Source organism: Cherax quadricarinatus, chromosome 89, assembly GCF_038502225.1.
Source record: "Cherax quadricarinatus isolate ZL_2023a chromosome 89, ASM3850222v1, whole genome shotgun sequence".
NCBI classification, from domain to species: domain Eukaryota; kingdom Metazoa; phylum Arthropoda; class Malacostraca; order Decapoda; family Parastacidae; genus Cherax; species Cherax quadricarinatus.
The window spans coordinates 6,084,843-6,112,342 of NC_091380.1; the positions used below are offsets into that span (position 1 = coordinate 6,084,843).

General features: G+C 46.8%; 1 protein-coding gene across 6 annotated transcripts in view; it reads left to right on the forward strand.

The window, feature by feature from the left end:
- Positions 1-13,124: 13,124 nt before the first annotated feature.
- The window catches only part of LOC128697261 (serine-rich adhesin for platelets-like), a 594,180-nt gene continuing 579,804 nt past the window's right edge, over positions 13,125-27,500 (forward strand). The window contains exon 1 of one of the 6 annotated variants that reach the window (XM_070104131.1): positions 13,125-19,791. In XM_070104131.1, coding sequence (XP_069960232.1) covers positions 13,315-19,791 — 6,477 coding nt within the window. In that variant the 5' untranslated portion in view covers positions 13,125-13,314. The remainder of the gene's footprint in view (positions 19,792-27,500) is intronic. The other 5 variants (XM_070104128.1, XM_070104127.1, XM_070104126.1 and 2 more) reach the window with 5 other exon arrangements.

Sequence of the window (27,500 nt, forward strand, 5' to 3'; positions counted from 1 at the left end):
TTCTCAGAATACGGAGGGAACGTGAATACGAAAAAAAAAAAAAATTCTGAAAAACTAATCAGTTAATAACAGACAGTTGACAATTTACTTCATCTCGGACATCTAGTTATACAGACTATGTACATTTAAACCCAATTCTGCGAGGGTGAGGTTTACATATGCAGAATGGTTATCATCTCAGGGAGGATCGAATTCCTCTACAATGGCTAACACATGCCTTGACTGAGGGAGATTTGAATGAGGATCTACATAAGATACTTGTGGGTTTCTCAGTACTTGTCGAGTACGCAAGGAGTAACGACATTCAGGTTGGTTATCTGACTGAGTATTTGAGGTAGAGGGTACAGAGTCAAGAGGATTTTCAGCATCTGTCACATTAGTCTGGGTAGCAATATCATCAACATCGCATACTAATTTCATATGATCTAAATGCGATTCTTTGTACTTGCCAGTACTAATTTCTCTAACCTTATACTTATTACCAGAGATATGTTCTACAACTCAATAAGGTCCGACAAACTTTTGATCGAGCTTAGGCATTTCGGATGTTTTGTTGAAATTTGTCAGCATTACTCTTGAACCTACTTTGACTTTTGACGGCTTAGCACGGCTATTAGTTACTCTAGTAAATTCTGCTGTTGATTTATGAAGTGTTTCACGGATTCTTCTAAAAACACTCTGAGCCATGCTGGTACGAGTTGCTACGAAATCATCAGGGTTGTAATTAGGTTTCGGAGTGGAATATAACAACTCATAGGGTAAACGCTTGTCTACACCATACAATGCATAATGTGGAGTATCACCTATGGAAGCATTGTAAGCAGAATTTATGGCACATTGGACATCTGGTATGACTTCATCCCAAGTTTCACTATTGGGGTTGATAGTGGCTCTCAGGACATCAAGTACTTTCTTATTGGTTCGTTCCGCTAACCCATTGCTGGCAGGATGATGAGGAACAATGGTGGATTTAGAGATCTTGTACAAGGTGCACAAATTTTCAAGAATCTCATTACAGAATTCACCTCCATTATCTGTTACTAGGGACTTAGGGGTGGTATGCCTGCAGATAATGCGTTCTTTAAACGCTTTAGCTACTGTCTCGGCAGTCTTATCTGCAATAGGAACTAACTCACAATATCTGGTGAAATGGTCTACCATAACACACAGATGCTTGTTGCCTTGGAGGGAACAATTAAAATTGGTTAACAAGAAGTAGCAAGACGTACCTGAAACCTTGCATGTTTATGAGACAGAAAAATGGACACTAGTAATCCTACCATCATGTAAAACAATTACAGGATTTCATTTTACACTCACTTGGCAGGACGGTAGTACCTCCCTGGGTGGTTGCTGTCTACCAACCTACTACCACAGGATGGTAGTACCTCCCTGGGAGGTTGCTGTCTACCAACCTACTACCACAGGATGGTAGTACCTCCCTGGGTGGTTGCTGTCTACCAACCTACTACCACAGGATGATAGTACCTCCCTGGGTGGTTGTTGTCTACCAACCTACTACCACAGGACGGTAGTACCTCCCTGGGAGGTTGCTGTCTACCAACCTACTACCACAGGATGGTAGTACCTCCCTGGGAGGTTGTTGTCTACCAACCTACTACCACAGGATGGTAGTACCTCCCTGGGAGGTTGCTGTCTACCAACCTACTACCACAGGATGGTAGTACCTCCCTGGGAGGTTGTCTACCAACCTACTACCACAGGATGGTAGTACCTCCCTGGGAGGTTGCTGTCTACCAACCTACTACCACAGGATGGTAGTACCTCCCTGGGAGGTTGCTGTCTACCAACCTACTACCACAGGATGGTAGTACCTCCCTGGGAGGTTGCTGTCTACCAACCTACTACCACAGGATGATAGTACCTCCCTGGGTGGTTGTTGTCTACCAACCTACTACCACAGGATGGTAGTACCTCCCTGGGTGGTTGTTGTCTACCAACCTACTACCACAGGACGGTAGTACCTCCCTGGGTGGTTGCTGTCTACCAACCTACTACCACAGGATGGTAGTACCTCCCTGGGTGGTTGTTGTCTACCAACCTACTACCACAGGACGGTAGTACCTCCCTGGGTGGTTGCTGTCTACCAACCTACTACCACAGGATGGTAGTACCTCCCTGGGTGGTTGTTGTCTACCAACCTACTACCACAGGATGGTAGTACCTCCCTGGGTGGTTGCTGTCTACCAACCTACTACCACAGGACAGTAGTACCTCCCTGGGTGGTTGTTGTCTACCAACCTACTACCACAGGATGGTAGTACCTCCCTGGGTGGTTGCTGTCTACCAACCTACTACCACAGGATGGTAGTACCTCCCTGGGTGGTTGTTGTCTACCAACCTACTACCACAGGATGGTAGTACCTCCCTGGGTGGTTGGTGTCTACCAACCTACTTCCACAGGATGGTAGTACCTCCATGGGTGGTTGGTGTCTACCAACCTACTACCACAGGATGGTAGTACCTCCCTGGGTGGTTGCTGTCTACCAACCTACTACCACAGGACGGTAGTACCTCCCTGGGTGGTTGTTGTCTACCAACCTACTACCACAGGATGGTAGTACCTCCCTGGGTGGTTGCTGTCTACCAACCTACTACCACAGGACAGTAGTACCTCCCTGGGTGGTTGTTGTCTACCAACCTACTACCACAGGATGGTAGTACCTCCCTGGGTGGTTGTTGTCTACCAACCTACTACCACAGGATGGTAGTACCTCCCTGGGTGGTTGCTGTCTACCAACCTACTACCACAGGACAGTAGTACCTCCCTGGGTGGTTGTTGTCTACCAACCTACTACCACAGGATGGTAGTACCTCCCTGGGTGGTTGTTGTCTACCAACCTACTACCACAGGATGGTAGTACCTCCCTGGGTGGTTGTTGTCTACCAACCTACTACCACAGGATGGTAGTACCTCCCTGGGTGGTTGTTGTCTACCAACCTACTAACACAGGATGGTAGTACCTCCCTGGATGGTTGCTGTCTACCAACCTACTACCACAGGATGGTAGTACCTCCCTGGGTGGTTGTTGTCTACCAACCTACTACCACAGGATGGTAGTACCTCCCTGGGTGGTTGCTGTCTACCAACCTACTACCACAGGATGGTAGTACCTCCCTGGGTGGTTGCTGTCTACCAACCAACTACCACAGGATGGTAGTACCTCCCTGGGCGGTTGTTGTCTACCAACCTACTACCACAGGACGATAGTACCTCCCTGTGTGGTTGTCTACCAACCTACTACCACAGGATGGTAGTACCTCCCTGGGTGGTTGCTGTCTACCAACCTACTACCACAGGATGGTAGTACCTCCCTGGGTGGTTGTTGTCTACCAATCTACTACCACAGAACCGTAGTACCTCCCTGGGCGGTTGCTGTCTACCAACCTACTACCACAGGATGGTAGTACCTCCCTGGGTGGTTGTTGTCTACCAACCTACTACCACAGGACGGTAGTACCTCCCTGGGTGGGTGTTGTCTACCAAGCTACTACCACAGGATGGTAGTACCTCCCTGGGTGGTTGTTGTCTACCAACCTACTACCACAGGACGGTAGTACCTCCCTGGGTGGTTGTCTACCAACCTACTACCACAGGACGGTAGTACCTCCCTGGGTGGTTGCTGTCTACCAACCTACTACCACAGGACGGTAGTACCTCCCTGGGTGGTTGCTGTCTACCAACCTACTGCCAAAGGACGGTAGTACCTCCCTGGGTGGTTGTTGTCTACCAACCTACTACCACAGGACGGTAGTACCTCCCTGGGTGGTTGCTGTCTACCAACCTACTACCACAGGACGGTAGTACCTCCCTGGGTGGTTGTTGTCTACCAAACTACTACCACAGGATGGTAGTACCTCCCTGGGTGGTTGTTGTCTACCAACCTACTACCTCAGGACGGTAGTACCTCCCTGGGTGGTTGCTGTCTACCAACCTACTACCACAGGACGGTAGTACCTCCCTGGGTGGTTGTTGTCTACCAACCTACTACCACAGGATGGTAGTACCTACCTGGGTGGTTGTCTACCAACCTACTGCCACAGGACGGTAGTACCTACCTGGGTGGTTGCTGTCTACCAACCTACTACCACAGGACGGTAGTACCTCCCTGGGTGGTTGTCTACCAACCTACTGCCACAGGACGGTAGTACCTCCCTGGGTGATTGCTGTCTACCAACCTACTACCACAGGACGGTAGTACCTCCCTGGGTGGTTGCTGTCTACCAACCTACTGCCAAAGGACGGTAGTACCTCCCTGGGTTGTTGTTGTCTACCAACCTACTACCACAGGACGGTAGTACCTCCCTGGGTGGTTGCTGTCTACCAACCTACTACCACAGGACGGTAGTACCTCCCTGGGTGGTTGTTGTCTACCAACCTACTACCACAGGATGGTAGTACCTCCCTGGGTGGTTGTTGTCTACCAACCTACTACCACAGGACGGTAGTACCTCCCTGGGTGGTTGCTGTCTACCAACCTACTACCACAGGACGGTAGTACCTCCCTGGGTGGTTGTTGTCTACCAACCTACTACCACAGGATGGTAGTACCTACCTGGGTGGTTGTCTACCAACCTACTGCCACAGGACGGTAGTACCTACCTGGGTGGTTGCTGTCTACCAACCTACTACCACAGGACGGTAGTACCTCCCTGGGTGGTTGTTGTCTACCAACCTATTACCACAGGACGGTAGTACCTCCCTGGGTGGTTGCTGTTAACCAACCTACTTCCACAGGATGGTAGTACCTCCCTGGGTGGTTGCTGTCTACCAACCTACTACCACAGGACGGTAGTACCTCCCTGGGTGGTTGTCTACCAACCTACTACCACAGGATGGTAGTACCTCCCTGGGTGGTTGCTGTCTACCAACCTACTGCCACAGGACGGTAGTACCTACCTGGGTGGTTGCTGTCTACCAACCTACTACCACAGGACGGTAGTACCTCCCTGGGTGGTTGTCTACCAACCTACTGCCACAGGATGGTAGTACCTCCCTGGGTGGTTGCTGTCTACCAACCTACTACCACAGGACGGTAGTACCTCCCTGGGTGGTTGTTGTCTACCAACCTACTACCACAGGACGGTAATACCTCCCTGGGTGGTTGCTGTCTACCAACCTACTGCCACAGGACGGTAGTACCTACCTGGGTGGTTGCTGTCTACCAACCTACTACCACAGGACGGTAGTACCTCCCTGGGTGGTTGTTGTCTACCAACCTACTACCACAGGACGGTAGTACCTCCCTGGGTGGTTGTTGTCTACCAACCTACTGCCACAGGACGGTAGTACCTACCTGGGTGGTTGCTGTCTACCAACCTACTACCACAGGACGGTAGTACCTCCCTGGGTGGTTGTTGTCTACCAACCTACTACCACAGGACGGTAGTACCTCCCTGGGTGGTTGCTGTCTACCAACCTACTACCACAGGACGGTAGTACCTCCCTGGGTGGTTGTTGTCTACCAACCTATTACCTAGGATATATATAATCCACAAAGTACATGATACAACTTATACATAGAGATACACACCTCTCAGTGTATATCTCTGTGTATGAACACTGCTTACCTGGAGTTTACCTGGAGAGAGTTCCGGGGGTCAACGCCCCCGCGGCCCGGTCTGTGACCAGGCCTCCTGGTGGATCAGAGCCTGATCAACCAGGCTGTTGCTGCTGGCTGCACGCAAACCAACGTACGAGCCACAGCCCGGCTGATCAGGAACTGACATTAGGTGCTTGTCCAGTGCCAGCTTGAACACTGCCAGGGGTCTGTTGGTAATCCCCCTTATGTGTGCTGGGAGGCAGTTGAACAGTCTCGGGCCCCTGACACTTATTGTATGGTCTCTTAACGTGCTAGTGACACCCCTGCTTTTCATTGGGGGGATGGTGCATCGTCTGCCAAGTCTTTTGCTTTCGTAGTGAGTGATTTTCGTGTGCAAGTTCGGTACTAGTCCCTCTAGGATTTTCCAGGTGTCTATAATCATGTATCTCTCCCTCCTGCGTTCCAGGGAATACAGGTTTAGGAACCTCAAGCGCTCCCAATAATTGAGGTGTTTTATCTCCGTTATGCGCGCCGTGAAGGTTCTCTGTACATTTTCTAGGTCGGCAATTTCGCCTGCCTTGAAAGGTGCTGTTAGTGTGCAGCAATATTCCAGCCTAGATAGAACAAGTGACCTGAAGAGTGTCATCATGGGCTTGGCCTCCCTAGTTTTGAAGGTTCTCATTATCCATCCTGTCATTTTTCTAGCAGATGCGATTGATACAATGTTATGGTCCTTGAAGGCGAGATCCTCCGACATGATCACTCCCAGGTCTTTGATGTTGGTGTTTCGCTCTATTTTGTGGCCAGAATTTGTTTTGTACTCTGATGAAGATTTAATTTCCTCATGTTTACCATATCTGAGTAATTGAAATTTCTCATCGTTGAACTTCATATTATTTTCTGCAGCCCACTGAAAGATTTGGTTGATGTCCGCCTGGAGCTTTGCAGTGTCTGCAATGGAAGACACTGTCATGCAGATTCGGGTGTCATCTGCAAAGGAAGACACAGTGCTGTGGCTGACATCCTTGTCTATGTCGGATATGAGGATGAGGAACAAGATGGGAGCGAGTACTGTGCCTTGTGGAACAGAGCTTTTCACCGTAGCTGCCTCGGACTTTACTCTGTTGACGACTACTCTCGGTGTTCTGTTAGTGAGGAAATTATAGATCCATCGACCGACTTTTCCTGTTATTCCTTTAGCACGCATTTTGTGCGCTATTACGCCATGGTCACACTTGTCGAAGGCTTTTGCAAAGTCTGTATATATTACATCTGCATTCTTTTTGTCTTCTAGTGCATTTAGGACCTTGTCGTAGTGATCCAATAGTTGAGACAGACAGGAGCGACCTGTTCTAAATCCATGTTGCCCTGGGTTGTGTAACTGATGGGTTTCTAGATGGGTGGTGATCTTGCTTCTTAGGACCCTTTCAAAGATTTTTATGATATGGGATGTTAGTGCTATTGGTCTGTAGTTCTTTGCTGTTGCTTTACTGCCCCCTTTGTGGAGTGGGGCTATGTCTGTTGTTTTTAGTAACTGTGGGACGACCCCCGTGTCCATGCTCCCTCTCCATAGGATGGAAAAGGCTCGTGATAGGGGCTTCTTGCAGTTCTTGATGAACACAGAGTTCCATGAGTCTGGCCCTGGGGCAGAGTGCATGGGCATGTCATTTATCGCCTGTTCGAAGTCATTTGGCGTCAGGATAACATCGGATAGGCTTGTGTTAATCAAATTTTGTGGCTCTCTCATAAAAAATTAATTTTGATCTTCGACTCTCAGTCTGGTTTACATTAATCACTATTCTAGTTATTAAAGTATTTTCGACTAGTGATAGGTTACCAAATAGACTTAATGATCCTTATGTAGTAGACAGGCTTGAAACCCCATTAACCAGCTTTAGGGCTGATGCATAATTTAAAATAATCAGTAGTATTACATAAGGTGGAATTGAATCTAGAATAACCTAGTAAATAAGGTGGAATTGAATCTAGAATAACCTAGTAAATAAGGTGGAATTGAATCTAGAATAACCTTTTAAATAAGGTGGAATTGAATCTAGAATAACCTAGTAAAGGCAAGTAAAGTGATTTATTTCCACTGGAGTCTAGGGAAAAATTTATTATTATTATTATTATTATTATTATTATTATTATTATTATGGGGAAGAGGTAACCGTTTAAATATTCTACCATCTTTTATACATGTGTGAATTTATTGAGCTCAAGGAGTTCCATAAGGCCATTGTAAATAAACAGTAGAGGCCTATATACTCTAGGCCTACAAAGTAGTGGAAGTCATGACTGAACACATAATCATTGATAGGTTTACACTAACTTGATATATTACATGTTTTATGTAGAATTAGAACGTTAGGAACTAAAAGAATTAGACGTAATTTTAGGTAGAAGCGAGATAAGTAGTGACACCTGGAGGTGATCCAGCGAATTATTGAGGAAGATTGACGCTGGTAGCCATCTTCTCAAGGACCTGTGTTGTCAACATTTATCTACGAGTTTGTATCTCCTGGTTCCCACACGGTTTCCCAACGTTACCTGACAGTAACATACGTCAGAGGCCTCCTAACGAATCGTGGATACGAGTCTCTGCTCCTGATTCGTTTGTGACGCTATTTAGTGTATTTTTCCTCCCTAGTCACATGGCCACTGATACCGAGTGGGAAATCAGGGATAGTTAACTTACGGTTAATAAGCCGACACACGTCCAACTATCAGGTAATTTGTGAATGACATAGGTATTTAAACTTGAGTTTTACTGCAGGGTTTACCACTTTTACTCAGAAAAGTGTTGTTAAAGCTACTTGTGTGAGATATTTGGGGTCTGGGGGGGGGGGGGCGGTGTCAACACTCCACCACATTTTTCACAATATATAATTAATGTAGAATGATGTATGTGGTTTAAAGTATACGTTGATGGTACGAGGATGTGTTTGGAATTAAATTACAAGAGATTTAAGAAGCGCATTACAAAAATACAGCTGTATTCGGAGAGCATATGTATTTATTTTGATGTGTATGTAGTGAGAGCAGCAGTGTACATACACTGGGAAGGTGTATGGTGGCCCGGTGGCCTGGTGGGTAAAGCTCCCGCTTCACACACGGAGGGCCCGGGTTCGATTCCCGGCGGGTGGAAACATTTCGACACGTTTCCTTACACCTGTTGTCCTGTTCACCTAGCAGCAAATAGGTACCTGGGTGTTAGTGGACTGGTGTGGGTCGCATCCTGGGGGACAAGATTAAGGACCCCAATGGAAATAAGTTACAGTCCTCGATGACGCACTGACTTTCTTGGGTTATCCTGGGTGGCTAACCCTCCGGGGTTAAAAATCCGAACGAAAAATCTTACCTTATCTTATCTCTTAAGGTTGTATATCTGTGTGTATACGTAAGTCCTTTTATTAGAGGATAAAGCAACCTATAGTGCTATTATTTGCGGCTGTTGTTAATATAGCACTATATTAGCGCTACATAATAGCACTACTGCTGTTGTCTCCATGTCTGTTGTCGTATATTTAACTGAAAAAACTTAGCGTGTATACCGAACATTTGATCAATAAAAATATTCAATTATGGCACCAGTTCGTCACTCATCTGGCCTTACTCTCGTAGGGAGTCATTTCAGTGTGCAGATTTGGTAGAGATTAGCGTGTATATTAACTCTGCAGGTGTGTGAGCAGACACTTGAGTCAAGGAGAATGCTACTTAATGCTCCAGTTGTAGGATCAGTTGTCACTCTGCCAGTGTTGTGCTATTATTGTGCCCCTCACAAAACACTACCAACACAAACTATGATATTATCTGCCCTGTGGCTCAAACTGTGACCACATGTGTACACGTACGACGTGAGTCATGATCACTAGTCAGTTCTGTGTTTGTGTTAGGTTGATGTGGGTTATCTTTCTGTTAATACATGTTGTGTTTTGACTGTTCAACTACACACACACACACACACACACACATACACACACACACACACACACACACACACACACACACACACACACACACACACACACACAGTTTACATTCTCAGATTTTATGTATGTTTTTATTTTTATAACAATAAATTACCGTCAAGTTTATACATGAGACACGTGTGCAGCAGCTAGTCACTATTTTCGAAATGCTTCACCTGTGTGGGCTGTATAATCCTCCGGGTTTAGCGCTTCCCCCTTGATTATAGTAATGCTTCACCTGTGTGGTAGGCTTCTTGTGTAGCATCGCCAGGTAACTAAGGTATTGAAGACAACAGAAACAGTGGGAAGGTAAACTCTCGGTGCTTAGTACCTCAGCCTCGAGAAGTGTTCACCGTCAGTGTTTTGAACATGACTGGCAAGCTGAATGTTCTTCATGGTTGAGGGACTGACCACCTCAGACTTGCTTGTTCTTCATGGTTGAGGGACTGACCACCTCAGACTAGCTTGTTCTTCATGGTTGAGGGACTGACCACCTCAGACTTGCTTGTTCTTCAAGGCTGAGGGACTGACCACCTCAGACTTGCTTGTTCTTCAAGGCTGAGGGACTGACCATCTCAGACTTGCTTGTTCTTCAAGGCTGAGGGACTGACCACCTCAGACTTGCTTGTTCTTCAAGGCTGAGGGACTGACCACCTCAGACTTGCTTGTTCTTCAAGGCTGAGGGACTGACCACCTCAGACTTGCTTGTTCTTCAAGGCTGAGGGACTGACCACCTCAGACTTGCTTGTTCTTCAAGGCTGAGGGACTGACCATCTCAGACTTGCTTGTTCTTCAAGGCTGAGGGACTGACCACCTCAGACTTGCTTGTTCTTCAAGGATGAGGGACTGACCACCTCAGAGTTGCTTGTTCTTCAAGGCTGAGGGACTGACCACCTCAGACTTGCTTGTTCTTCAAGGCTGAGGGACTGACCACCTCAGACTTGCTTGTTCTTCAAGGCTGAGGGACTGACCACCTCAGACTTGCTTGTTCTTCAAGGCTGAGGGACTGACCACCTCAGACTTGCTTGTTCTTCAAGGCTGAGGGACTGACCACCTCAGGCTTGCTTGTTCTTCAAGGCTGAGGGACTGACCACCTCAGACTTGCTTGTTCTTCAAGGCTGAGGGACTGACCACCTCAGACTTGCTTGTTCTTCATGGCTGAGGGACTGACCACCTCAGACTTGCTTGTTCTTCAAGGCTGAGGGACTGACCACCTCAGACTTGCTTGTTCTTCATGGCTGAGGGACTGACCACCTCAGACTTGCTTGTTCTTCAAGGCTGAGGGACTGACCACCTCAGACTTGCTTGTTCTTCATGGCTGAGGGACTGACCACCTCAGACTTGCTTGTTCTTCAAGGCTGAGGGACTGACCACCTCAGACTTGCTTGTTCTTCATGGCTGAGGGACTGACCACCTCAGACTTGCTTGTTCTTCAAGGCTGAGGGACTGACCACCTCAGACTTGCTTGTTCTTCATGGCTGAGGGACTGACCACCTCAGACTTGCTTGTTCTTCAAGGCTGAGGGACTGACCACCTCAGACTTGCTTGTTCTTCATGGCTGAGGGACTGACCACCTCAGAGTGACTTCCTCCACCCGTGGCTGTGCCACTGAATGTATATACACTGAGAGGTTTGTATCATTATCCAACGTTGATGAAGGCAGACTTTTGAATGATTATTATCCTGTGGGTTTGTAACCCAGAAAACCCCAAGGAAACCAAGCCGTGTGGCTTGATTCCGTCCTGGTCAGTGGATCATTTCCCCCCAAGATGCGACTAACAGCAGCCTGTTAACTTCTAGGTGTACAAGACATTTAACATCTGCAACACCACAATATCATTATTTGAAGATTTTTTTCCAACCAGTGACGTTATTAAAATGCAGAGTAAATAGATGGTGTTGAAGCTGACTGAATAGTGACTGCAGGTACACTAGTGACTGCAGGTACACTAGTGACTGCAGGTACACTAGTGACTGCAGGTACACTAGTGACTGCAGGTACACTAGGGACTGCAGGTACACTAGGGACTGCAGGTACACTAGGGACTGCAGGTACACTAGTGACTGCAGGTACACTAGTGACTGCAGGTACACTAGTGACTGCAGGTACACTAGTGACTGCAGGTACACTAGGGACTGCAGGTAGAATAGGGACTGCAGGTACACTAGGAACTGCAGGTACACTAGGAACTGCAGGTACACTAGGGACTGCAGGTACACTAGGGACTGCAGGTACACTAGGGACTGCAGGTACACTAGGAACTGCAGGTACACTAGGAACTGCAGGTACACTAGGGACTGCAGGTACACTAGGGACTGCAGGTACACTAGGGACTGCAGGTACACTAGAGACTGCAGGTACACTAGGGACTGCAGGTACACTAGGGACTGCAGGTACACTAGGGACTGCAGGTACACTAGGGACTGCAGGTACACTAGGGACTGCAGGTACACTAGGGACTGCAGGTACACTAGGGACTGCAGGTACACTAGGGACTGCAGGTACACTAGGGACTGCAGGTACACTAGGGACTGCAGGTAGAATAGGGACTGCAGGTAGAATAGTGACTGTAGGTAGAATAGGGACTGTAGGTAGAATAGGGACTGCAGGTAGAATAGGGACTGCAGGTAGAATAGGGACTGCAGGTAGAATAGGGACTGCAGGTAGAATAGGGACTGCAGGTAGAATAGTGACTGCAGGTAGAATAGGGACTGCAGGTAGAATAGGGACTGCAGGTGCATTATCAACTGCAGGTAGAATAGGGACTGCAGGTAGAATAGGGACTGCAGGTAGAATAGGGACTGCAGGTAGAATAGGGACTGCAGGTAGAATAGTCACTGCAGGTAGAATAGGGACTGCAGGTAGAATAGGGACTGCAGGTGCATTATCAACTGCAGGTAGAATAGGGACTGCAGGTAGAATAGGGACTGCAGGTAGAATAGTGACTGCAGGTAGAATAGGGACTGCAGGTAGAATAGTGACTGCAGGTAGAATAGGGACTGCAGGTAGAATAGGGACTGCAGGTAGAATAGTGACTGCAGGTAGAATAGTGACTGCAGGTAGAATAGGGACTGCAGGTAGAATAGGGACTGCAGGTAGAATAGTGACTGCAGGTAGAATAGGGACTGCAGGTAGAATAGGGACTGCAGGTAGAATAGGAACTGCAGATGAAGCAAGACTCCCATACATCTCGCCTCAGCATTGCATAATTATCAGCTTTGTTTTATTCCTACCATTGTGTCAGTGCGTGTAAACTACGCTATTTGTACCGCATAAAGAAATTATTATTAGTAGTAGTATTTTATTATTACTATTAGTAGTAGTATTGGGAGCCTGGACGGTAAGCAGTCAATTGAACGCATGTTTACATGTTCAACAGTACCCGTCTCTGGCTTCTGAGAGCACGTTGTTGTGGCCAGTGCCAAGGTTGATGTAACTATCACCCAGAGTACTTTCTTTATACAAGAGATGGCGCTGGCGATCTCGGGTGGTCTGAGTGACTTCAGAAGGTACAACTCCGGGAGGGGGGAGGGAGGCGGATGGTAAGAATTGAAGTGTGAGGTGGCGCGTGTGTTCCGTCAGGCCGATGGAGATTTTTACCGAGGACATTCCTGATTGAAGGAGGTAGTAGGAGGGAGAGAAGAATGGAGGGAAAGAGACCTTGGCCTGTTGCCCGCTGTCTATTGTGGTTGTGAGAGCGAGGCTGGGCCAGTTATCCTGAGAGGTCTGGGGAGACGAGGAGTGCGTCGCGGGTGTAACGCTCAACATCGTCCTCACGATGAAGGAATGGGTGAGGTTGTTCAGTGACGTGGTGGTACGCGCCTTCTATGGCAACAGAAACACCGCTACCGTGCCTGTACCACAGGAGGATGACACCAAGGTCGTAGCTCCTGTGGCGGGGACGTCATTGGCGTCAGCAGCAACAACAGTACCTCTGTCACACCAACAGCAGTCAGCAGCGTCTTCACTGCCTTCACCAGGTATTGCAGCTGTCACTGCAATTCCTCCACCATTACCCCCGAAGCCACCGTCCGCGGCTATTAAGTTTCAGTCCCAGTCACCTTCAAGTTATTCACCTGCCTCCTCCACACCCCCTGTCACTCAGGTGAACACACAGTCACCTTCAAGTTATTCACCTGCCTCCTCCACACCCCCTGTCACTCAGGTGAACACACAGTCACCTTCAAGTTATTCACCTGCCTCCTCCACACCCCCTGTCACTCAGGTGAACACACAGTCACCTTCAAGTTATTCACCTGCCTCCTCCACACCCCCTGTCACTCAGGTGAACACACAGTCACCTTCAAGTTATTCACCTGCCTCCTCCACACCCCCTGTCACTCAGGTGAACACACAGTCACCTTCAAGTTATTCACCTACCTCCTCCACACCCCCCGTCACTCAGGTGAATACACAGTCACCTGTGTCCACTCAGTCGTCCTCTGCCCCAGTTAGAATACCAACTGTTCCATCACAACCAATGCCACAGTCAGGGCCCTCGACAACATGTACTGACGTAGGCCTTCGCTCCATGGTATCCAAAGTGCCTTCACAGCCCCAGCAGAGCTTGGGAGAGAGCCCACAGGAGAGGGGACGGGGCAGGGGGAGAGGGCGAGCATTGGGCCGGGGGCGAGGTGACAGAGGTGGTTGTAATGAAAGCAGTAGTTCCTGGGGCAGGTCAGACTCCAAGGGTAACCAGCAGTTCCAGGAACTGTCACCCTCCACATCACCCAACACTCGAAATTCTGACTCGCCAGCTCCTCGACCGAAACGAGGTGGTTCTTGGCGTAACTGGCCAGGGGCAATCTCTCGGTCTCTCAGTCCTCGACCCTTGCCACAACCTCCGTATGTAGATGAGGATGGGTTTACTCTGGTTCAGAGGCGGAACAAGCCAGGTAAACCCCCGCCCAACCTCGCGAACACTGGGCCAAACAGTCCCACTCGCGGGGGATACGCTGATACAAAATACGTGATTGAAGGTGACTTTGTGCTGGAAGAGGAGTTTCCAGTCATTAAGAACCCCGCGTACCCCACAGGAAGCCACCTGCCGGGAGGAACACAACTCCCGTCGATACACAAGCGACCTGTCTCTCAGGAGGCAGGAAACCAAAAGCGAGCCTCGAGCAACGGCAGCCCGAACGACAACCTTTCCCCACGAGGAAAGGATGGAAAACACATAGCAGTTATCTCAAAGAGCGAGTCTGGGAAAGTCAGTGCTCACGATCAGAGAAGCACCACTTTGTCGCCTGCCCAACCCGTAGTGACACAATGCAGCAAAGAAATCGTGGGTGACTTAGGTAAAGGTGCAAAGTTCAAAAGTGAACATACGAAGGACAAATTCAGTGTCAGAAGCAAGGAACCTGCTTCACCAAACGAAGCTCTTTGTGCTGTCTGTGATGGTATGTATGAAAACGTTAAGTTGAAGGATTCCAACTCCAGTAATAACATTGATGTTGTTAAGAACAATAATGTAACAAATCGAGTCGACTTGCTGCAGAAGAATGAACTAGATGCCGGTGAGGCGGACACAGTCAAAGTTGACACCCTCAAGGTGGACAAAGTCAAGAATGACACTGTCAAGGTGGACATCTTCCAGGCAGACACCTGTAAGATGGACACATGCGAAAAACTGAGAGAGACACAGGTGGAACATCTTAATCAAGAAACACTTGTGGATATTCCAGCAAGCAGCACTCCTACGGATGTGACACCTGTTAAGCAAGAAACACAAACATCAGATACCAAAACTATCAGCTTAAAATCAGTCGAGGTCACGGACGAGACTTCGACTCAAATCCTAGAATCGAAATCTAAAAAAATAAAAAAGAAGAACCGCAAGTCTAGTAAATCTGAAGGTCGAGATGCGAGCGAATCCTCGACTATAAAGGGAACGAATCATCTGTTAGATCCCTTGGACGAGTTGCAAGATTCCGAAATGTCTGGCTATCTTCTGGATCATTACCACACTAGGAAGGCCAACACCAAGGACTCAAAGATCAAATGGGAGACACGTGGAGCAGCAGATGGAAACAACCAGCAACATCGTGAGGAGAGCACAAGGAAGGTTGAAGCGAAGGAAGAGTGTGATGTAAACAATGATAATGGTTGGGATCTTGTAGTCCAGGATGAGGACTCCGAACCCTTAAGTCATCGTGTAACAGAAAATAACATCAAGACAGACAGTGACGTTAAGCCAAGGGATGAAACAGCCAGTATTCCTTCTGTTGTGGAGGATATATCTGTCAGATTTTCTCACGAAGGCGTCAAGCCAAGGGATGAAACAGCCAGTATTCCTTCTGTTGTGGAGGATATATCTGTCAGATTTCCTCACGAAGGCGTCAAGCCAAGGGATGAAACAGCCAGTATCCCTTCTGTTGTGGAGGATATATCTGTCAGATTTTCTCACGAAGGCGTCAAGCCAAGGGATGAAACGGCCAGTATTCTTTCTGTTGTGGAAGACATGGCTGTCAGATATTCTCATGAAGGCATCACGGCAAGGAAGGAAAAAGCCAGTATTCCTTCTGTTGTGGAAGACATGGCTGTTAGATTTACTGATGATGGTATTACACCTGGTAATGTTATAAATAATATAGCTGAGAACACACTTGCAGGAGAGAGTACATTAGGAAATTCTCAGGAAGCAGCAGCTGCAGCAGTGGCGTCTGATAATTTCTACATAGATGATGAGACTGAAGAAGGGGAATATGTCTTTATCCATATACGGAAAAAACTGCAAGACGTGACAACAGATAATGATCAACTCAACATGAGAACAGAGAAGATAGACCCAGAAGCCTCTGAAGACTCGCCCTTGAAGCTCTCTGAGGTGAAGCAAGATATAGATGGTAGTCAAGAGGAGACAAACCAACGAGGCTCCATTTTAAGTGGTAATGAAGATGACAGGAGCCACCAGGTCTCTGTCTCAAGTGGTAATCAAGAGGAGTGGAGAGCTAGAGAAGGAGATGCTCCACCCGAGGACCAGGTAGTGCCATTCTCCGCGACTCGCCAAGACAAAGACACTGAATATAACGCAGTTCTCTCATGCGAGACGAAGACCGATATAACGGAAAAACCAAGAGACAAGAAACACCGGGAGAAAGACAAGAAGACCAAGGAAAAGGATACTTATATAGAAACTGAAGAGAAGAAGATGGAGACGAAGAACTATAAACTCAAGAGGAATAAAGACGATCATACTGATAAAAATTACAAGTTGATGAGTGAAGAACAGTTGACGCCCAGCAAAGATAATGAGAAGTCAACTGAGCGAATACAGAAGGAAAGTGGCAAGACGGATGGAAGGAAACACCAAGTGAAAGAGAATAATGAATACATTGTTGACGACAGGGAAAACCACACAGAAACACAACAGTATGAAGAGCAAAGGAACATCGACTTCGAGGACAACCGCAATATAAAGATGACATCAGAGGGCATCCTTGACGTCACAGGTGAAGGCAGTCACCCATGCGAAAAACACCGACAAAATGAGACAAAACAGAAAGAAAAGCTAATCACGAAGTCAGATTCTGTCGAGGAAGATACGTCAGCATCGAGCAATGATGAGCTCACAGTATTAATGAGCCTCATAGCAGATAAAAAGAGCAAGCTCCTGACCCTCCAGAAGCAATTAGCGAACGTGGTGCCCCCAGAGAAACAACTTGAAGTCAACACTGAAAGACAGCCTGGAGAGGAAGACCAGGATAGTGATAAGGAGGTTCCCAGTAGAGTGCAAGACTCTGTGGATACCCGGAGGTTGAGTCCTGATGGCGCTGAAGAAGGGAGGTTGTGGGTATTCGAAGCACCAGCTTCCCCAGTCACCTCCATACACACCCTCCTCAACAGGAAGGTATCCAGCAGGGGTAACCGGGAGACAGGTGGTGCTGGGGCCGCTACTGTCAGCCTCGAAAATGAGACAGGGACGGGAAGGAATGATCAGCAAACTGATCATTGCGAGAATGACGAGCAGGCGAAAGACAGGAGGAAGAGAAGAGAGGAAGAGAGATACAGAAAAATAAACAGGAGTAGAGATGAGTCACATCATGGAGATGATGGAAGGGAAGGAGATGGAGTCAGAGAAGAAACAGTAAGAAACGAAATAGAAAACGGAAGGATGGTGACAGAAAATAAACACAGCAGCCAGCAATTCCAATCAGGTGAGCGTGAAATTAGCACGGACTGTAAACAAAGACAGACTGGTGTTGAGAAATTAGACGCAGGAGGGAAGACAAACAAGGAAGAGGTAGAAAGACAAATTTTCACTGAAGGAGAAGAAGGGCAAGGAAAACAAGAAGAGGTAGGTAAAGGGGGAGAGAAAGAAGAAAGACCTAATTATAAATTAAACTGTCTCTCAGATTCACAAAAGTTGGACCACGAAGAACTACGATTAAGGAAAGAAGAAAAGAGAGAAAGAAAGAGGAGACGACGTGAGGAGAAAGAGAGGCTGAAACTGATACAAGCATACAATGACCAGGATCAAAATAAACCTCGGGAATCAAGGGAGGAAACAGAGGAAATGAGAGAGAGCAGGAGGAGGAGGAGGAGGAGAGAGGAACGTGAGATTGAGGAATTAGAACGTCAGAAATTTGAAAGAAAACGCAGAAATGAGACTGTGTGTGTGGAGACGGCGCCAGAAGTGTCCAAGTTGCTGGTCGAGGCGGAGCTTACTGAAGACACTGCTTCCAACCTTCCTGCTGCAAGTGACGCTGCTGCTGCTGCTTCCAACCTTCCTGCTGCAGGTGACGCTGCTGCTGCTTCCAACCTTCCTGCTGCAACTGACACTGCTGCTGCTTCCAACCTTCCTGCTGCAGGTGACGCTGCTGCTGCTTCCAACCTTCCTGCTGCAACTGACACTGCTGCTGCTTCCAACCTTCCTGCTGCAACTGACACTGCTGCTTCAGCTGACCTTCCTGACACTGCTGCTTCGGGTGACCTTCCTGACACTGCTACTTCGGGTGACCTTCCTGACACTGCTGCTGCTGAATTAAACTCTAAAGCAGTCGAAACTCCGTCAGGAATTACAATAGCAGGAGCTCCGGAGTCTACTGAAAACACTGCTGACTTTGATTTATACAGTGGCTTTAATCCACTTGTTCTGGAGAGACTCAGAAAAGTTAGCGAATTATTGGAGTTACGAAAAAATCGTCAGTCCCTGCAGGAGGAAGTGGATGAGGCCTCCAATGTAGCGAGTCGGGAGGATCAGTCCCAGAAATGTGAAGATCATAACAGTGGTGAGATCATGGAAGTTTCTCACACGAATCCCATGAAAGATCAGGAAACGTATCTTGAAGATAAATATAATTATGGTTACCGTACACGAGAGAGAGAGAATAAACCAAGTTCCAATAACAGCATTAATAAAGTGGAAGAGAGAGAGACAGTGAGGAGAAGGCGACGCCGGGAAGATGAAAGCAATAAGGAACATGAATTGCCAGGAGAGTCGAGTGATGTGCAAGGATTCTATATGCTCAAGACCTTTGAAGAGCTTGTCGCTGAGAGGAGAAAGAGAAGAAGCAAGCGTCTCGAAGAATCAGAAAAGCATGAATCACAAGCAGAGGAGAAGCCAGTACCATCGAGGAGAACCCGCCAGGTGGAACATTGTAGTGGAGATAAAGATTCCCAGGTGAAAGAGACTGGTGAAACCATTACGGCAAGAAGACGCAGAAGACTTACTGAAGACAGCAGCCAGACGCGGGACTCGCAGTCCAAGGATGTCAATAGTAAGGATTACGAGGAGATATTCGCCCGAAGGAGACAACTTAGAAGTCGTAGGCTTGAGGGAGACAGTAGCCAGGTGGATGAAGACCGACCAGTAGTCTCTCACACACAGGAAGAGCAAACACTCGGTCACAACCGCGAGGCCGACAAGCAATACCAAGAAATTTTCGAAAGACGACGACGCATACGGAGACAGAGGTATGCGGAGATGCGCATGTCTGATGAAAACCTGCAGCACAGCGGTTCCTCCCCTCGAGAAGACGCACGCACATCCCCATCTTGTGAAGTATCCACCAGCAGTAGAGTGAGCAATACTGATGGTGTTTATACCCAGCAAACTCTCGCTCAACAGCACAGTGTGACCTGCCTGCAACCTAGCACCGTTGAGGCCACCAGGACGCCTGTACATAGTGATAGTGATGATAGTGATAGTGATGATAGTGATAGTGATGATAGTGAAGCAAGCTTGTCAGGACATACACACAACGACAAGTGTGACGACAAACTCTTAAACGAGCAGAACCACCTTGAAAACCAGGTAAGAACAATTAATTACTCTGAAGGGTTGTATTGTGATGCCGGTGAGTCTCATGATCCAAGGAGCTGGATTTATCCTCCCCTTCCTTGGATCAAGCCTGAATTCCTCTTATATTCCGCAGAGGAATAACGATATTTTTGTAAAAAGTTGATATTTAATTATAGTAATGATTATATTCAATATTACACTAATTGTAATTCGCTAAATCCGTAACGAGCATAAAATAATTTTAAATAATCCGTATTAAGCTCTAAACCCATGTGGGTCATTCAGTTCAGGACGTTGTGGAGGCTTGATTCTCCTCAGGGTTTAATGCAAGGAAGAACAGGATGACTTCAGTGCCTTGGATCAAGAGCCCTTTAGCAGCATCAAGGGTGCAAGAATAAAGGGTTGGTGTTTTAACACTGGGTCACACAGGTCTGGCAAGATACCAAGAGTCTTCACGGAAACTAGAAACCATTAGCTCTAGATACAACGTAGCGCTCTAACTAGATCCTTCGCTACCAGATACCTGGATACTGAGTGTGCGTGTGTCTTCCTGTGTAGTACACATGCATTCCGTGTGTAATCTATTCTGCCATTGTATTTACGTTGCTGTTATCTAGATGTCTGCTTGTTTACCCTGCATAAACACCAGCATATTTATTCATGAATATTCGTTTAATATCCATTAGGAAGCCCATACCCATCCTGTGGGCGGTAGTCAAAGATTACAGAGGTATATAATGGGTCCAGGGACTGGAGTATGCCTGGAGAGGGTTTCGGGGGGCAACGCCTCCGCGGCCCGGTCTTTGACCAGGCCTCATGGTGGATCAGGGCCTGTTCAACCATGGATGTTATTGTTGGTCTAACGTACAACCCGCATCCCGACTGGTCAGGTACTGGCTTTAGGTGCCTGTCCAGCGCCTTCTTGAAGACAGCCAGGGGTCTATTGGTAATCATCCTTATGTATACTGGGTGGCAGTTGAACAGTCTTGGGCCCCAGACACTTATTATGTTGTCTCTTATCGTGCTAGTGGCACCCCTGCTTTTCATTGGGGGGATGTTGCATCGTCTGCCGAGTCTTTTACTTTCACAGGAGTGATTTTCGTGTGCAAGTTTGGTACTAATCCCTCTAGGATTTTCCAAGTGTATCTCTCCAGCCTGTGTTCTAGGGAGTACAGGTTGAGGAACTTCAAATGTTGCCAGTAATTTAGGTGTTTTATCAAAGTTATGTGTGCCGTGAGGGGCACTGCAAAGTTTTGATAGCTGAACAAATTACATAGGTAGTGAACCAGTCACACGTCCACACCTGATCACAATTGCAACCAGTTATTAGTGCAAATACTCTTAGCTTTATTTAGTGATCAAAATCAGGGTATTTTTCCAGAATGATTTGTAATATACTACTGTGGATAAAATACTGATATCTTTAACAGAGTTTTCTCTGAATTCATTTATTTTATCTCATTCCAGTACATAATGACGCAGGGTGTGACAGTAGTCCATCTGGCAGAGTTTACATTGTTTCGTCTACATCTGGTGGTGGTGATTTAACCTGCCAAAGATACTTGTAACCCAGTCAGAGCCAGGAAGTAGTGACAGCCAAGGATGCTTATTTTGCTGGATGCACCATGGATATGTGGCTCCTCCTGCTGACTGACAAGATTGTACAACACTCTTTGAAAGCATGTAACTTTTCCGATTCACTAGTTATATCATGCATTTGAACACCAGTGTGAGATAGAATCCACAGAAGGTGCACTCTGACTCCACTGTCCACAATCCTAGCATGCCTCGATTTGTACTTAATGAGTTTACAGCATTTGTAGATGATAGTGAATCAGTTCGTGTCAGGCTTGGGTACATATGGACGCATTTGAGCGCAAGGAGTATGGAAAACAGTTGTTTGATGGATAGAAGCCCAGTTATTGATGCGTGCTCAAATTTCTGTTGAGAGTCATCACTATGACATCTGCAACCGTGGATTGGTGAACAGAATCATCACAGTTGGTGAACGTGTAATGTGACTTGAGTTATTACATCTTAATTCATCTTGTTTGACTTAAAGGCGAAGCTTTGGTTGTGATTTAAGATTTTATTGGGGGAAATGGAGGCCTGGTCATGGACCGGGCCGCGGGGGCGTTGATCCCCGGAATAACCTCCAGGTAACCTTCAGGTATGGTAGTTTGCAATGGGGTAGTATCCCATGGAGCAGGGAAGTGCTGCTTCTGCCTTACTTGACATAGATCATGTTCATGTGGAGATCATTTCCAGTTTCTTTTCTATCTGGAGAAGTGCTCAGCAGCGCAGAAGAAAGTCTGGAAGACATCTGTACGAGGTTTTGAATGGGCTTACCCGAGTGTAGTGATCAGCGAGGATATGTTTTAGTAACACGGTATCTGATGCTTGGAATAAAAAGTTCTTTCAACATTAACAATGTTGGTAGTACTAGGGAATCCCAGGGTGATTCTCATTGATTGATTTGCAGTTTTTATAGTCAGACAAGAGGAAGTATTGGCGCGGTATAATCAACCAGTGACTGTGTGTGTTGTATGTGAAGATGGAGAAGCCTTATCAGATCGTGAAAGTATTTCATATTGGCGATTCCTCGTTATGAAATGTAAAGAAATAGATAAATAAAATATGCAGATAATTCTGCGTGAAGCTGAGAATGAAAATTCAAGTGTAAGTATAGCGGCTAAAGGTAATATTTACAGGATTTTTTTTTATTTTTTTTGTTATCACACTGGCCGATTCCCGAAAAAGAAAACCTTTCACCATCATTCACTCCATCACTGTCTTGCCAGAAGGGTGTTTTACACTACAGTTTTTAAACTGCAACATTAACAGGATGATTTCATAGAGAGGGAGGCTAGATTGAAGTCCGTAGTGGTGGTGTTGTGGGTATTTCCCTGTGAACCTGAAGATGGGGTTTTGGAACACTGAGCCACAGTGTTAATGTGTGGTCACTGGTAGTCGTGACTTGTCACTGCTGAAGAAAATAAAAGTACCACCAAGTGTAGCGATTCTTTACAACTGTGATTCTCTGAAAATCCGTCAGAAGCAGTTAGGTTAGGTTAGGTAAGGTTCGTCAGGAAACAGGACAAATGTTTCCTGACGCGGGTCTTAGTCAGATGATGACCCGTCTTTGGAGCTTTTGGTCATCTGACCGAGGCCTTCCGCTGGCTTACCGGTCCACCCCTTTAAAAATTATGGTCATTTATAACCATTTATATATTTTTTTTTCTGTCAGAAGCAGTTTAGTAACCGGTCGTGAGCCACAGTTGGTGGGTAGTAACTGGGGGAACGGCTGTGTTACGTTATAAAGACACCAGCGTCTCAGCTTGGTGGCTAAAGCTCTCCCTTCACACACGGAGGGCTAGGGTTCGATTCCTGGCGGGGTGGGAACATTTCGATGTGTTTCCTTACACCTGTTGTCCTGTTCACCTAGCAGCAAATAGGTACCTGGGTGTTAGTGGACTGGTGTGGGTCGCATCCTGGGGGACAAGATTGAGGACCACAATGGAAATAAGACAGACAGTCCTGGACGACACACTGACTTTCTTGGGCTATCCTGGGTAGCTAACCCTCCGGGGTTAAAAATCCGAAGAAAATCTCTCTTGTATCATGCAAGTTTCACTCACAGGAGAAGTCAAGTCAGTTTGCCAGTTTACGTCAGCTGGAAGCATAGACTTGGCTGGTGATAACTCGCCTGTATGGGATGATCCGAGCCGGCACTCAAGGCTACAAATGGAGAGGTTAAAAACCAGACAAGAAGTCACTTGATTGGCTAACTGCCTTAATAAGTAATGGCTTGGACAAATATGATTATATTACACAAGTCAAAATTAGGTCAGGTTGAATTAACACAAAATAACCCTAAATAAGAGTGAAGCTTTTAGGTTAAACTAAAAATACAAAATTATTGAATTGGAGTGGAGTGGATACTTCCAGATTTGAGGGGACTTGAGCTAGAGTTCGTCACGGCCACGCTGGCGGGAGATTCGTCTGTAAAAACTTGCATTTGTGGTCACAGCGGTGGCCTATGCTAACCTTCCTATGGTGTAGAAATATACCTAGTTGGGTGAATCTTATTGTAGCTAGCTGGTCTAGTGGCTAACACGACGGTCTGGAGTTTTGTGACTAGGCCCGGTGGTCTGGTGGCTAAAGCTCCCGCTTCACACACGGAGGGCCCGGGTTCGATTCCCGGCGGGTGGAAATTCCGACACGTTTCCTTACACCTGTTGTCCTGTTCACCTAGCAGCAAATAGGTACCTGGGTGTTAGTCGACTGGTGTGGGTCGCATCCTGGGGGACAAGATTAAGGACCCCAATGGAAATAAGTTAGACAGTCCTCGATGACGCACTGACTTTCTTGGGTTATCCTGGGTGGCTAACCCTCCGGGGTTAAAAATCCGAACGAAATCTTATCTTATCTTATCTCTCTGATCGCGAGTTCAAGCCCCGACCGTGGTATGGTTTGTTTGGGGTGGTCCGGTAGCTAAAGCTCTCGCTTCACACACTGAGGGCTAGGGTTTGATCCCCGGCGGGTGGAAACATTTCGACATGTTTCCTTACACCTGTTGTCCTGTTCACCTAGCAGCAAATAGGTACCTGAGTGTTAGTCGTCTGGTGTGCGTCGCATCCTGGGGGACAAGATTGAGGACCCCCAATGGAAACAAGACTGACTTTCTTGGATTATCCTGGGTGGGTAACCCTCCAGGGTTAAAAATCCGAAGAAAATCTTATCGTGTCATTACGATTTCGTGAGTTAAGTAACTGGTCAACTGGTGGAAGGGACACACGTCAACTTCCATCGGGTGGAGAAGGGAGGGACCGGGAGGGGGGGGGGGTAGCGGTTACCATGCACACACCTCACAGAAGAAGCATACTGCCCTTCAAACTGCCATCACCACTTATTCAAACTCAGTGGGGAAAAAGCCAGGCCAAGTGACTTTTCAGTGGGGTCAAGTTTAGGGAAAGCCAAGTGTATTGTGATGCATTTCTGGTTGAGGAAGGTAGTGCTGGATATCCTTATATAACCTCTAATAGAATCACGAGACGACACCTTTGTCCTTGTGTTAATGTGACAAGAAAGTGTAACAGGTTGTCTTTGTGAGTTTCCTGCGCAACTTACACTCGAAGTGTGTCGTTCCTGCAGAGAAGTGCGTCAAGGAGAAACTGGTTGACGATTCAGCGAGTTGACTGTGTTCAAGGATAGATCGCTGTAGAATCGCCTTAAAGTCAATTAACAGTAGATGATATGGAAATACCGACCAATTATAGATGACAAAGTCACAGAAAACACTAATTGCACTCGCACTTAAAATTGCCCAACAGGTTTTTTGAAGTCTGAGGAAACTCGCTGTTGACGAAACTATGTTAGAAAGAATAGGCTTGGTAAAGCAGACACAGAGAGTATGATCGTGAGTTTATAAGTACAGGTTCACGTGAGTACAATTATCATACATAGTGCAAGTTAACTAGGATAACGTCCCCCCAAAAAAGTCAGGCAAAGTAGACTGAGAAAAGTAGAGAGACTAAGATGTATTGTGTGTTAGTGGGACAGTACATAGTGGAGTGGCAGAGTTTGGCAGTGATCATGGCTTGGCTTGACCACGTGCACACTCCACACTACCAGCACCCTCACACCCTGTGTCCTCTGCCAGTACCTCTCACACACCCTGTGTCCCCTGCTAGTACCTCTCCCACATCCTGTGTCCTCTGCTAGTACCTTTCACACGCCCTGTGTCCTCTGCCAGTACCTCTCACCCTGTGTCCTCTGCCAGTACCTCTCACCCTGTGTCCCTTGCTAGTACCTCTCCCACATCCTGTGTCCTCTGCTAGTACCTTTCACACACCCTGTGTCCTCTGTTAGTACTTATCTCACACACTCTGTGCTGCTGCTTGTCAGTGTTCCACTCATCTACAACTCTATTGCCAAAATAGTACCTCCCTACATCCTTTCTAAATCTGCAATGTACCAACACGGTTGCAAACCAATCACGGGTTCGTTTGTAAAAATCTGTACATGTGGTCACAGTGGTGGCCCATGCTAGCCTTCCTATATCTAGTTGGATATATCTTAAGAGTCATACACACACCCGCACATAGGAGAGAGAAAAGCATATAACGATGTTTCGGTCCTACTTCGACCATTGACTTATGTGACTGGTGGGTTTAGCGTTTGGTTTTGATTATAATTAATAACCTCTCATATGCAGTGGTGCACCTACATTTATGGGGCCTTGAAGCTTGAACTGTTATGGAATTACTTTTACAACCAGCAACGGGAAGCCTATGTACTTTAATAACCTTCACACGCTGATTGTCCGGGTTCGATTCCCGGCGAGGGTAGAAACATTGGTTGTGTTTCCTTACACCGGTTGTTCATGTTCACCCATCAGTAATAAAGGGTACCTGGGTGTTAGTGGACTGGTGTGGGTCGCATCCTGGGACAAAACTGACCTAATTTGAGGGAAATGCTCAGCGTAACAAGAGGCTTTCTATATAGTAGTATGTCACTGATGTCAGCTATAGTCTGTATACCTTTTATGTGTACTTGTAGAAGTAGATATTATATTTGATGTAGCTGGGTATGCCTGCCTCAAACCTGTTTCCTTTGACTACCGCTAGGGGAGCTGTGCTTGTATAACTGTGCTGCCGCCTGGTGGCTATAGGCCTACCTTCAGCTCACCCCGCAACACCCTGTGTGGCACTCACGCAGCAGACTGCCTAATAATAATAATAATATATTTCTACCAGTACATGTACAAGGTATACCAGTACATGTACAAGGTATACCAGTACATGTACAAGGTATACAAGTACATGTACAAGATATACCAGTACATGTACAAGGTATACAAGTACATGTACAAGATATACCAGTACATGTACAAGGTATACAAGTACATGTACAAGGTATACAAGTACATGTACAAGGTATACAAGTACATGTACAAGATATACCAGTACATGTACAAGGTATACAAGTACATGTACAAGATATACCAGTACATGTACAAGGTATACAAGTACATGTACAAGGTATACAAGTACATGTACAAGGTATACCAGTACATGTACAAGGTATACCAGTACATGTACAAGGTATACCAGTACATGTACAAGGTATACAAGTACATGTACAAGGTATACCAGTACATGTACAAGGTATACCAGTACATGTACAAGGTATACCAGTACATGTACAAGGTATACCAGTACATGTACAAGGTATACCAGTACATGTACAAGGTATACCAGTACATGTACAAGGTATACCAGTACATGTACAAGGTATACAGACCATAGCTGACATCAGTGACATACTACTATATAGAAAGTCCCTTGTTATGTTGAGCATTTCCCGTAAATTATGTCAGTTTTGTCCCAGGATGTGACCCACACCAGTCCACTAACACCCAGGATGTGACCCACACCAGTCCACTAACACCCAGGATGTGACCCACACCAGTCCACTAACACCCAGGATGTGACCCACACCAGTCCACTAACACCCAGGATGTGACCCACACCAGTCCACTAACACCCAGGATGTGACCCACACCAGTCCACTAACACCCAGGATGTAACCCACACCAGTCCATTAACACCCAGGATGTGACCCACACCAGTCCACTAACACCCAGGATGTGACCCACACCAGTCCACTAACACCCAGGATGTGACCCACACCAGTCCACTAACACCCAGGATGTGACC